The sequence below is a fragment of the Cervus elaphus genome, chromosome X, assembly GCF_910594005.1.
Source record: "Cervus elaphus chromosome X, mCerEla1.1, whole genome shotgun sequence".
NCBI lineage: Eukaryota > Metazoa > Chordata > Mammalia > Artiodactyla > Cervidae > Cervus > Cervus elaphus.
This window is the reverse complement of record NC_057848.1, coordinates 105,614,469-105,627,859: the sequence shown is the minus strand read 5'-3', so window position 1 is coordinate 105,627,859 and position 13,391 is coordinate 105,614,469. Positions and strand designations below refer to the sequence as shown.

Below are 13,391 nucleotides of genomic sequence, written 5' to 3'. Positions count from 1 at the left end.
GCTGATTCATGTTGAAGTTTGACAGAAATCAACAAAATTCTGTAAAGCAATTACCTTCAATTAAAAAATCAATGAATTTAAAAAAAAAAGAAAAAAAGTATCCAAGCCTTTGCTAAAGAGGTCTTTGTAAATGTTGAGGCATGCCTTGAACACTCAGCCAAGCCATTGTCAGTTTCGCCTTAACCTTCAATTCCTGCTTCTACAGAGCCTAAAGGTCAGCCTGAGGTGAGAACTTAGGGCTCTTTCAGTTCTTTTCTGAAGATACACACAGCCCTGGACATGTGCATAGCCTTATTCATGTGCATGGTCTTCTAGATTCCTAAGAATGTGCTGGAACTCTTATGGACATCTTCCTTCCCAGCTTTTTCCCTTTTAGGGTCTTTTGTTAGTCTATTGTTTTCCCCCGCTGTTATCCATTGGCTCAGGCAGCCATAAGGTTAAATAATTTCCCCTAGTTGTTTTTACAAATTCTCCTGGGGAAAAGGCTTTTTGTATGCACTATCGTTGGGAACAGACAGACAGCTTTGCAAGTGGAATATTTCAGAGAACCATCAGACAGGTCAAATAATGACAGTTCTATGGGAATGAGACTTTGAAGACATGCCAGTCCTTTTTTTTTTTCTCTCTGGTGGCTTCCCTGATGCTGTTTTTCACCGTGATTGTGGCCTGTTGGTCTTCATAGCTACCACCGAGCTGGAGGAGAGGGGATGCGAATACAGCAAATTGTAATGCCACATAGCTTACTCTTTTACTGGAATTTATCTGATGTCTTGAATAAATGCTTCCTGCATTGCTGTAAGCTTTTAATTTCCAAATTTCTTTTTTAATCAGTTTTTTAAAATTGAGGTGTAGTTGAGTTACAATATTATATTAGTTTCAGGTATACAGCATAGTGATTCAGAATTCTTAGAGATTACATTCTGTTTAAAGTTATTGTAAAATATTGGCTCTATATCCTATGCTGTACAATATATCCTTGTAGCTTATTTTGTACATAGTAGTTTGTACCTTTTAATCCCTACCCCTATATTGTCCCTCTTCCCTACTTTCTCCCCATTGATAACCACTAGTTTGTTCTCTATGAGTCTGTTCCTGTTCATTATATTCATTTGTTTTATTTTTTAGATTCCACATATACATGATAAGATACAGTATTCATCTTTCTCTGTATGACTTATTTTGCTAAGCATGATACCCTCCAACTCCATTCATGCTGTTGCAAATGGCAAATTTTCATTCTTTTTGTGGTTGAGTAGTAGTCTCCTCTGTGCGTATATATATATATACACATATACATACATACAACATCTTCTTCATCCATTCATCTACTGATGGAACTTAGGTTGCTTCCATATCTTGGCTATTGTAAATAATGCTGCTGTGAACATTGAGATGTATCTTTGTGAACTAGTATTTTTGCTTTCTTTGGATTTGTGCCCAAAAGTGGAATCGCTGGATCATATGGTAGTTGTATTTTTAGTTTCTGAGGAAGATCCATCCTGTTTTCCATAGTGGCTGCAGCAATTTTCATTCCCACCAACTTTCTAACTTCTGAAATAGTTGGTGGTGACAACTTTTGCAGATTTTCTCATTGCTTTTGGGGGGGGGAGAATTTTCAGAAATCCTTCCTCTACTACTGATGATGTTCTTTTAGTAGATATTCTTGAATAAATACTTTGTAAGTTGTTGTATACTCCTTTTGGTTATTTCTCATAATATTTCAGTGGTTGGTTTTTGAAACTTTTGTCCAATGATTAAACTTTCACAGTTTAATCATTGCCATTTGGGGCAAGGATTTGCTGAACTCCTTGCACAGTCATTCCAGCAGTCCTGCCCTTCCACTATAGAATTTATGTGTAAATGAAGTATAACTTTACTCAAGACATAGGGCAAAATATGTTTTTGGACAAAGGTAGAACACTTTTGTCATTTATTAACCTTCCCTAGAAGTAATACTAGAGGATACATATGAACATACATCCATATATATGTACATACATGTCTACATACATACATATGCTTTAGCAGAGTGGTCCACTGGAGAAGGAAATGGCAAACCACTTCAGTATTGTTGCCTTGAGAACCCCACGAACAGTATGAAAATGCAAAAGGATAGGAAACAGAAAGATGAACTTTCCAGGCCAGTAGGTGCCCAATATGCTACTGGAGAACAGTGGAGAAATAACTCCAGAAAGAATGAAGAGACGGAGCCAAAGCAAAAATAACAGCCTGTTGTGATTGTGACTGGCGATGGAAGTAAATTCCGATGCTGTAAAGAACAATACTGTATAGGAACCTGGAATGTAAGGTCCATAAATCAAGGTAAATTGAAAGTGGTCAAACAGGAGATGGCAAGAGTGAACATCAACATTTTAGGAATCAGCGAACTAAAATGGACTGAAATGGGTGAATATAACTCAGATGGCCATTGTATCTACTACTGTGGGCAAGAATCCCTTAGAGGAAATGGAGTAGCCCTCATAGTCAACAAAAGAGTCTGAAATCCAGTGAAAGAAAAGAAAGTGAAGTCACTCAGTCATGTCCGACTCTTTGTGATCCCGTAGACTGTAACCTACCAGGCTCGTCCACCCATGGGATTCTGCAGGCAAGAATACTAGGGTAGGTTGCCATTTCCTTCTCCAGGGGATCTTCCTGACCCAGAGATCGAATCCGGGTCTCCCGCATCACAGGCAGATACTTTACCCTCTGTGCCATCAGGGAAATGCAGTTCATGGATGCAATCTCAAAAATGGTAGAATGAACTCTGTTCATTTCCAAGGCAAACCATTCAATATCACAGTAATCTAAGTCTATGCCCCAACCACTAATGCTGAAGAACCTGAAGTTGAACAGTTCTGTGATGACCTACAAGATTTTGTAGAACTAACACCAAAAAAAGATGTCCTTTTCATTATAGGGGACTGGAATGCAAAAGTAGGAAGTCAAGAGATACCTTGGAGTGTCAGGCAAATTTGGTCTCTGAGTACAAAATGCAGCAGGGCAAAAGCTAATAGAATTTTGCCAAGAAAACGCACTGGTCATAGCAAGCACCGTCTTCTAACAACACAAGAGAAGACTCTGCACATGGGCATCATCAGACGGTCAATACTGAAATCAGATTGATTATATTCTTTGCAGAAAGATGGAGAATCTCTATACAGTCACCAAAAACAAGACTGGGAGCAGACTGTGGCTCAAATCATGAACTCCTTATTGCCAAATTCAGACTTAAATTGAAGAAAGTAGGGAAAACCATTAGACCATTCAGGTATGACCTAAATCAAATCCCTTACAGTGGAAGTGACAAACAGATTCAAGGAATTAGATCTGATAGACAGAGTACCTGAAGAAGTATGGATGGAGATTTGTAACATTGTAGAGGAGACAGGGATCAAGACCATCCCCATGGAAAAGAAATGCAAAAGGCAAAATGGTTGTCTGAGGAGTCCTTACAAATAGCTGTGAAAGGAAGAGAAGTGAAAAGCAAAGGAGAAAAGGAAAGATATACCCATTTGAATGCAGAGTTCCAAAGAATAGCAAGGAGAGGTAAGAAAGCCTTCCTCAGCGATCAATGCAAAGAAATAGAGGAAGACAATAGAATGGGAAAGACTAGAGATCTCCTCAAGAAAATCAGAGATACCAAGGGACCATTTCATGCAAAGATGGGTACAATAAAGGACAGAAATGGTATGGACCTAACAGAAGCAGAAGATATTAAGAAGAGGTGACAAGAATACACGGAAGAACTATACAAAAAGGATCTTCACAACCCACATATTCACAATAGTATGATCACTCACCTAGAGCCAGACATCCTGGTATGTGAAGTCAAGGGGTCCTTAGGAAGCATTACTATGAACAAAACTAGTGGGGGTGATGGAATTCCAGTTGAGCTATTTCAAATCCTAAAAGATGATGCTGTGAAAGTGCTGCACTCAACATGCCAGCAAATTTGGAAAACTCAGCAGTGGCCACAGGACTGGAAAGGGTCAGTTTTCATTCCAATCCCAAAGAAAGGCAATGCCAAAGAATGCTCAACCTACTGCACATTTGCACTCACCTCACACGGTAGCAAAGTAATACTCAAAATTCTCTGAGTCAGGCTTCAACAGTATGTGAACCCTGAACTTCCAGATGTTCAAGCTGGATTTAGAACAGACAGAGCAACCAGAGATCAAATTGCCAACATTTGTTGGATCATCAAAAAAGCAAGAGATTTACAGAAAAACATCTACTTCTGCTTCATTGACTACACTAAAGCCTTTGACTTTGTGAATCACAACAAACTGTGGAAAATTCTTAAAGAGATGGGAATACCAGACCATCTTACCTGCCTCCTGAGAGATCTGTATGCAGGTCAAGAAGCAACAGTTAGAACTGAACATGGAACAACAGACTGGTTCCAAATAGTAAAAGGAATACATCAAGGCTGTATATGGTCACCCTGCTTATTTAACTTATATGCAGAGTACATCATCAGAAATGCTGGGCTGGATGAAGCATAAGCTGGAATCAAGATTGCTAGAGGAAATATCAATAACCTCAGATATGCAGATCACACCACCCTTATGGCAGAAAGTGAAGATGAACTTAAGAGCCTCTTGATGAAAGTAAAAGAGGAGAGAGAAAAAGCTGGTTTAAAACTCAACATTCAGAAAACTAAGGTCATGGCATCTGGTCCCATCACTTCAGGGCAAATAGATGGGGTGAGAGACTTTATTTTCTTGGGCTCCAAAATCACTGCAGATAGTGACTGCACCCATGAAATTAAAAGACACTTGCTCCTTGGAAGAAAAGATATGACCAACCTAGACAGCATATTAAAAAGTAGAGACATTACTTTGCCAACAAATGTCTGTCTTCTCAAAGCTATGGTTTTTCCAATAGTCATGTGTGGATGTGAGAGTTGGACTATAGAGACAGCTGAGCACCAAAGAATTGATGCATTTGAACTGTGGTATTGGTGAAGACTCTTGAGAGTCCCTTGGACTGCAAGGAGATCCAACCAGTCCATCCAAAGGAAATGAGTTCTGAATGTTCATTGGAAGGACTGATGCTGAAGCTGAAACTCCAGTACTTTGGCCACCTGATGGGAAGAGCTGACTCATTTGAAAAGACCCTGATGCTGGGAAAGGTTGAAGGCAGGAGGAGAAGGGGACAACAGAGGATGAGATGGTTGGATGGCATCACCGACTCGATGGACATGACTTTGAATAAGCTCCCGGAGATGGTGATGGACAGGGTAGCCTGGCATGCTGCAGTCCATGGGGCTCAAACAGTTGGACATGACTGCATCACTGAATTGAGCTGAACTGAGCAGGGTGAGAAAAATTTAGAGGGAAACAAGGCACTGAATACAAGAAACAGTGATAGTTGTCAAATCCTTTATCACTGAGTGTAACAGGAAGAGGGAGACTTTTAATGAGATCCTCTTCTGTTTAACCTGTTGTTAAGTCATTTCAGTTATGTCTGACTCTCTGCAACCCCATGGACTGTAGCCCACCAGGCTCCTCTGTCCATGGGATTCTCCAGACAAGAATACTGGAGTGAGGTGCCATTTCCTTTTCCAGGAGATCTTCTCAACCCAGGGATGAAACCTGCATCTTTTTCATCTCCTGCATTGGCAACCAGGTTCTTTTACCACTAGCGCCACCTGGGAAGCCCTTAACTTTTTGTAGCTGAGACCATATCTTTGTTCAATGTGATATAAAAACAGTGATCTAATGGTCATATCTAAAGCATGTTAATAGTGCAGATAAGATTTTGTGTGTTAATACCATGTTACAGGAGTTCTTTCAGTTTAAAGTAATAACACGTTTAATGGAGGGAAATAAGTGCATTTCTGAGTAACAAAGCCTTTATCTTTAACAGGTGAGAGGAATGACATGTGCCTCCTGTGTCCATAAAATAGAATCTACCCTCACAAAACACAGAGGGATCTTCTACTGCTCTGTAGCCCTGGCAACCAACAAAGCACATATTAAATATGATCCGGAAATTATTGGTCCCAGAGATATTATTCATACAATTGAAGTAAGTGTCAAGACTTTGTATTTCCATGTTCTTACCTATCCAGTCAGGACTCTCTCAGATCACTTCCGGTTTGTATCAGAAAGGAATGATGAAAAACATCTGATTCCTTTGTTTATAGGTAATAATTGTCTCAAAATTTAATAAGCATGTGTTACCATTTTATTTTTTTATTTTTTGGACTTTGTCAGTAGGAATTAGCTAAAGGCACATTGATAGTATTAATCAGGATCAGACTTGAAGTAGAACCTCAGGTCATTTAAAATGTTTAGAAAATATAAGTAAAGTATAATTTCTTCTGAGTAAAATTCATATTAATCATTATAAAAGTGAAACATCCTGCTAGATGCTATATTGTTTGTTAGCTCAAAGCAAATGATACCTTAGTTAAAGTAAGAAATATAAAAGACCAAACCTTTTTCATTGTGACAAATTCATCCTGTATTCTTCAGTAACTCGTAAATGGTAATACATGTGAAGTATAGCATGTATTGTTTCAGTGTGGTGTAGCATTGTTGTTCTAATGACCTAAAAAGCATATTAATCATTTAGATAAGATCCTGTTAATGTAGACAGTAGTACCATTAACATATTTGTGAAACTAGCATTATTGAGTATCTTCTATGTGCCAGTTATGCAAATTGAAAAGCTTCAGCTCTTGATTTAATTCTCACAACAGTACTGTCGTCTTCATTTTGTAGGTGAGGAAACTCAGGTTATATAATGTTAAGTTACTTCCCCGAAGTCACATAAGCTAGTAAGTGTCATGCCAGGGATTTGAGCCTAATCTTCCTGACTCCAGTGTTCATGCTTGCTCTTTTCTCTGTGCTACACTGTCAAGAAATATAAGAAGGCAGCATTTTCCCTAGCAGCTGAAAATATAGTGTATGTTACTGTCTATGTTCATATGAATCTTTTTTAGGTATAATTTTCTTTCAGTACTTTATTTTATTGAGGAAAATTTTCATTCTTGTTATTTATTTCTGCTAGAACAAGAGTAAAGACTACATATGCAAAGCCTTGAATAATATATTTACCATGGTGCTAACTTTTATGGCCTATCATTCAGTTTTCTGTGCTCTCAGGGATGCATGGATGGATAGATAGATGTCAAAATTAAAAGTAAAATTAAACTGACTAATATACATCAGTACTAGTAGGTGCTTGTCCAAGTATAAGATTTATGATTTTACTGCTGAATTCTGTCGTTATTAGATCATCATACAGTCTGTCAGCTTGACTGAGTAATAGATTTCTGCTTTTTTCCAAAATTACTTATTGGAGGCTTTAGTTACTTCTTGATAGAAGAACCTCTACTGAGGACAACTACACTTGAATTAAATTAATAGTTTGAGAATAGTAGGATAGATATTAACTAGAATTGAGGAAATATTTATTTCTTTGATGAAAGACTAGAAACAAAGATAATTAAGAGAAGGAATAGAGAAGGATATGGCAACCCACTCCAGTATTCTGGCCTGGAGAGTTCCACAGACAGAGGAGCCTGGTGGCTACAGTCTGAGGCGTCAAAACAGACACGACTGAGCATGCAAGAGAAGGAAGCACATCTTCATTTTTATATTCCCCATAGTGATTTGCACTTGAATTATTCTTGATGACAATACCACAGCTTAAAATTTCTGTACATAATGTTTATACATTCAGAGAAATAATTGTTTTCTCATGAATTTCCTTAGAGCTTAGGTTTTGAAGCTTCTTTGGTCAAGAAGGACCGGTCAGCAAGCCACCTAGACCATAAACGAGAAATAAGACAGTAAGTACTTTTGGAGTGTCAGTAAAAAACAGATTTTGATTTATATTTACAAATTTAACATACTGTTAGCATGTCAGTTATTTTTTCAGTAGCATCCTTACACTGGGTAGGAATTGGTCACAAGTTATATTTCGCTATGGTACACAGAATCTCTAACCATTAGATGTTTACTCAAATGATCTTTCTTTTCTATATTAGATGGCGACGGGCCTTTCTTGTGAGCCTGTTTTTCTGTATACCTGTAATGGGACTGATGATATATATGATGGTTATGGACCACCATCTTGCAAGTCTTCACCATAATCAGAACATGAGCCAAGAAGAAATGATCAACATTCATTCTTCTATGTTCCTGGAGCGCCAGATCCTGCCAGGATTGTCCATTATGAATTTGCTATCTTTTTTATTGTGTGTTCCTGTACAGGCAAGTGAAATGTTAGCAAGTATATTTGTTAATAATGAAAACTAGTCAAAACTAGTAGTTGAGGCTATTTTCAACTGTATGACAAATAGTGGCCAAAAGTATGATCATTTTATGCTGGATGCTTTACAAAAATAATTTTAAACTGAGGGTTAAAGTAGATATGAATTTCATGTTAATCCCTAAATGATACTGTTTAACGACAGAACAAATAATAAGAGTTCAATTCATACTTAGATATGAATTTGGCATTCATATCTGCCACTCTGTATAATTTCATATTTAAAGTTATTATAATAATAAAATGTTATTTTATTTCTTTATATTTTCATTAAAATTATTTTATATTATATATTTTATTTTAGCATATTTATTATTTATTCTATTAAATAATCATAACAGTGATATTATTTTTATTATTTTTCCATGGCACTTAAGTTCATTATTTTCTGTATGTTTTCAGCTCTTCTTTTCAGATAGATTTTTCCTGTGGAACACTTCTAATAGATTTATTCCTTTTTCTGATCCTCATAAAAAGCAATAATGATTTTTAAAACATCCTATTATGTTTCTCTAACTAGTGAAAAATAAGCTTTTCAGTTATATTTCTAATGAAAACAGTGGACAGATCCAGTAGCTTGTGATGTACCATTGGGTTGAATTCTGAATCATTGTCAAAGAATATAATTCTTTCCCTAGTTCTTGTTTTTTGCTAGCTTCAAAAGAAAAATCCAAGAATCACTTGACTTTCTTTATATTATGGAATATTCTATTCATTGAATCATAGAGGATGGCTGCCAAGGGCTTTACAGCAATTTGAATCCCTACACACATGTATCTGCTAAACTACAAACACTTTTGTTTCAGCTTTAACAAAGCCCTAGGGGAATTTCTCCATGGCCTGGGTTCGATCCCTGATGGGGAAACTAAGGTTCCCATAAGCCATGTGGTGTGGCTAAAAAAAAAAAAAAAAAAAAAAAAATTCTCCTTGGTTGTTTATGGATTGGATAAAAGCCGAAGGAAGTTAACATTGATACTTTATCTTAGTTATTGTGGTATAAACATGACTTTCAGCTTTTTTTAAAAAAAAGCACTGATCAGTGTTTCTGTATTACAGTTTTTTGGAGGCTGGCACTTCTATATTCAGGCCTACAAAGCACTGAAGCATAAAACTGCAAATATGGATGTATTGATTGTGCTGGCAACCACCATTGCATTTGCTTACTCTTTGGTTATTCTTCTGGTTGCAATGTATGAGAGAGCCAAAGTGAACCCTGTTACTTTCTTTGACACACCTCCTATGCTATTTGTGTTTATTGCACTAGGCCGGTGGCTGGAACATGTAGCAAAGGTAAAGTAAAAAAGGGTGACATTTGTTAAAAATCTTGGGTAGATAAATGACTATAATATTTTCTAGACCAATTATTGGAAGTATACATTGATTTATGTTGTTAACCATGTACTAAAATAAATATTCTTATTTTAGCGGTATTTTAGGTTAAGTATTCCTTTGGAGGGCTTCCTGGTGGGTCAGTGGTAAAGAATCTGCCTATAATCAATGGTTTGATCCCTGGGTCAGGAAGATCCTCTGCAGGAGGGCACAGCAACCTACTCCAGTATTCTTGCCTGGGAAATCCCATGGACAGAAGAGCCTGATGGGTTACAGTCCAAAGGGTCGAAAGAGTTGGACACGACTGAGCAAACTAAACACAAGCACAAGACAAGCACATTTTACTTACATCACATTATTAATGGAAAAATTGATGTGACCACAAGATTTAAAATAACGATGGAAAAAAATTCACCCACAGTCCCATGCTATAATGGAAATAACTTTCCAATCCTATTCCATATTCATTTATATTTTACAGAGTGGCAAATATGGTATATATACCACTTTGTACCCTTTACATTTTAAAGTTTTTCCCCTATTTTTGCAGTCTAGATAATTATTCAGTATTTCTAAATAATACTCTCTCAAGTCTTTGTGCTGTAATTTACTGAACCATTCTGCTTTTGTTCTAAGTTAGATTGTTTCCAGTGTTTAATTTTAGATAATCCTGCAGCAAACATATTCTGTTTAATAGTTATTTCTGTTGAATTAATATCTTAGGATAAATTACAAAAGATATGGCTAAAGGACATAAATTTTTCTATGGCTCATGCTATTAATCTTAACAATTTTTGCCATCAAGAGTATGTAAGTAGTTTTACTACAACTTCATCAGCACTGATTCCTATCTAAATTTTTGCCAAGTTAGTAGATATTGAATGGTATCATAGAGTTGCTCTAGTTTTCATTTCTATTAGTATCAGGAATAAACATTATTCTACACAGCAGGTATTATATTTCTTCTTAAATGAATTGCTTATTTATGTCCTTTGCCTTTGTACCTATTGGGTTCTGATGTTTTTCTCATTAATTTACAATATTTTTTATGAATTATACCTAATAATATATTTTATATTTTGTGTACTTTTTATTTTTGAAGTCAGACGTCTTCTGATATGAATTAATTAACATTCCTAAAGTGGTCTCTTAGGTAAATGTTAAAGATTGTCTTTATTTTACATAAGACTTTTTCTTCCTTGGCATTGTTTACATGTGTGTTTTAATTTATAGGGCAAAACATCAGAGGCTCTTGCCAAACTAATTTCACTACAAGCTACAGAAGCAACTATTGTAACTCTTGACTCTGATAATATCCTCTTGAGGTATTTACCTTCATTATTCCTCCTCTTTTTTAACTTTTAGGAAAGATATTGAATATACACAGAAGTAGAGAGAAGGGTGGGGCTTCACTGGTGGCTCAGTGGTAAAGAATCTGCCTGCAATGAAGGAGACATGGGTTCTATCCCTGGGTTGGGAAGGTCCGCTGGAGTAGGAAATGGCAACCCACTCCACTATTCTTGCCTGGAAAATTCCATGGACAGAGGAGCCTGGTGGCTACAGTCCATGGGGTCACAAAGAGTCGAACATGACTTGGTGACTGAGCACACACCAGGGTATAATGAACCCACATAATCTTTCTCCAGGATTTAACAATTATTCACATTTTGCCACACTTGACTTCATCTGTATGATCTTTCTTTCTTTTGTTGTAGTAGAATTTTAAAGTAAATCCCAGTCATATGGTTTTACTGCCAATATTCCTGTTGTATCTTTAAAAAAAGACATATTCTTATATAATTTAATACCATATTGCATCTAAGAAAATGAACAATAATTCTTTAATATGGTCTAATACACAGTCCTTATTAACATTTCTCCTGTTGTCTCCAAAATGTTTTGAGTTTCTTTGTTTAAAATGGAATTCAAAGTCCATGTGTTATTGCATTTGACTAACATGTATTTTTTTATTTTTGAGTTATAGTTGATGTATGATATTATGTGTTGCAAGTATATAGTATAGTGATTCACAATTTAAAAGGTTATGTACATTGTCATTTGTAGTTATTATAAAATACTGGCTATATTCCCCATATTGAACAATATATTCTTGTAGGTTTTTTTGTACCTAATGGTTTGTACCTCTTAATCCCTTACCTCTGTTGCTCTTCACCCTTCCCTCTCCCCACTGATAACCCCTAGTTTGTTCTCTGTATCCGTGAATCTGATTCTTTTTTATTATATTCACTGGTTTGTTGTATTTTTTAGATTGCACATATATAATAAGTGATATCATACAGTATAAGAACTTGTGGTGCAGTGGTAAAGATCATAGGGAGTTGGGCACAACTGAGTGAATAAGCACAGCACAGCCAGTACAGGAGATGTGGGTTTGACCCCTAGGTCAGGAAGATCCCATGGAGAAGGAAATGGCTACCTACTCCCTTATTCTTGTCCAGAGAATCCCATGCACAGAGGAGCCTGGCAAGCTACAGGCCATGGGGTCACAAAGAATCGAACACAACTGAACACATGCACACACGCATACACATCATACAATATTTGTCTTTCTCCTGACATGTTTGCTTTAATCTAGAACAACTCCTCTCTCCAGTTCTCCCTCCCTCATTTCTTGCTGCTCCTCCCTGTCTCCATACATTTAACTTGTTAAAGACACATCTGTCAGCTGTCCCTGAAAATATCCCACAGTCGATTTGTCTCTGTTTCCTTCTGGAATCATTTAACTTGTTCTGTAACTCCTTTATTACCTGTAAACTGAAAGTTAGAGCTAAAGACTTGATTAGATTTCATTCTTTTGTATTTCTCATTTCTGTCCTTATAAAATTGTGTAAATAAGTTGTTTTGTTAAATAAAACCTATTACTTTATTTCTAAAGCTTTCATGTATTTGTTCAGTGACTATTCAACAAATATTTAGAGTGCTACTTTGTGCCAGGTACTGAGCTATTCCCCAACAATGAAAAGGACTGACTGACATTGTAGTTCTTAAGTGTTGGTTCTAACTTCCATTGGTAGCAGTTATGGGGCCACAAGCGTGATGTGAACTATAAAGCCTGCATGGAAAGATCAGAGGGAAAAGCAGATTTTCATAGTGCTTTTTATTTTAACTCATATGTAGTGAAGAGCAAGTGGATGTGGAACTTGTACAACGTGGAGACATTATTAAAGTGGTTCCAGGAGGCAAATTTCCAGTAGATGGGCGTGTTATTGAAGGACATTCTATGGTAGATGAATCCCTCATCACAGGTATGTTCTTTCAGAGGATCATGACATTAAGGTGAAGTGAATCCAAAGTATTAATTAAAAATAGGCATGAAAGGTGAAGAGCTTTTATAGAAACTGTGGACTGAATAAATAATAAGCATAGAGAATATGAGTTATTTTTTAAGACCGTACTGAATCAATTTCTGCAGATTTACTTTGTGATTTTACTTATGCTACTGAAGGCTCTTTTTCACTGAAGATTGTTAATTACTAGAATGTATAACCAGAAGAAGTTGTCATATCCTGCTGTAGAGCCCAATAGACTTTGGCAGATTTTCCTGAGTTCCTGCCCTAAAGACCCATCTAGTCTTAGCTGGGATAGGACTCCAGGTTTTCAACATCAGGGTCAGCTCTAAAGAGGATAGACCTGGAGTAGTTTTGGAGATCTTAGATAACTAAGGCCAGTCCAAAGTATAACCAAACTAACACTTTTCCTACCTCAATCCTTATCATAGTACCAGAAGAGGCTCAGCTTATGAACTGCATGTGAAA

At 36.6% G+C, this 13,391-nt stretch overlaps 1 protein-coding gene across 2 annotated transcripts in view; it reads left to right on the top strand.

Moving 5' to 3' along the window:
- Positions 1-13,391, top strand: part of ATP7A (ATPase copper transporting alpha) — a 137,280-nt gene that overhangs the window by 101,119 nt on the left and 22,770 nt on the right. Inside the window, exons 7-12 of one of the 2 annotated variants that reach the window (XM_043895905.1) lie at positions 5,872-6,033; positions 7,728-7,804; positions 8,003-8,228; positions 9,343-9,576; positions 10,849-10,940; positions 12,754-12,881. In XM_043895905.1, the coding sequence (XP_043751840.1) occupies positions 5,872-6,033; positions 7,728-7,804; positions 8,003-8,228; positions 9,343-9,576; positions 10,849-10,940; positions 12,754-12,881 (919 nt within the window). The remainder of the gene's footprint in view (positions 1-5,871; positions 6,034-7,727; positions 7,805-8,002; positions 8,229-9,342; positions 9,577-10,848; positions 10,941-12,753; positions 12,882-13,391) is intronic. The other variant, XM_043895906.1, reaches the window with a different exon arrangement.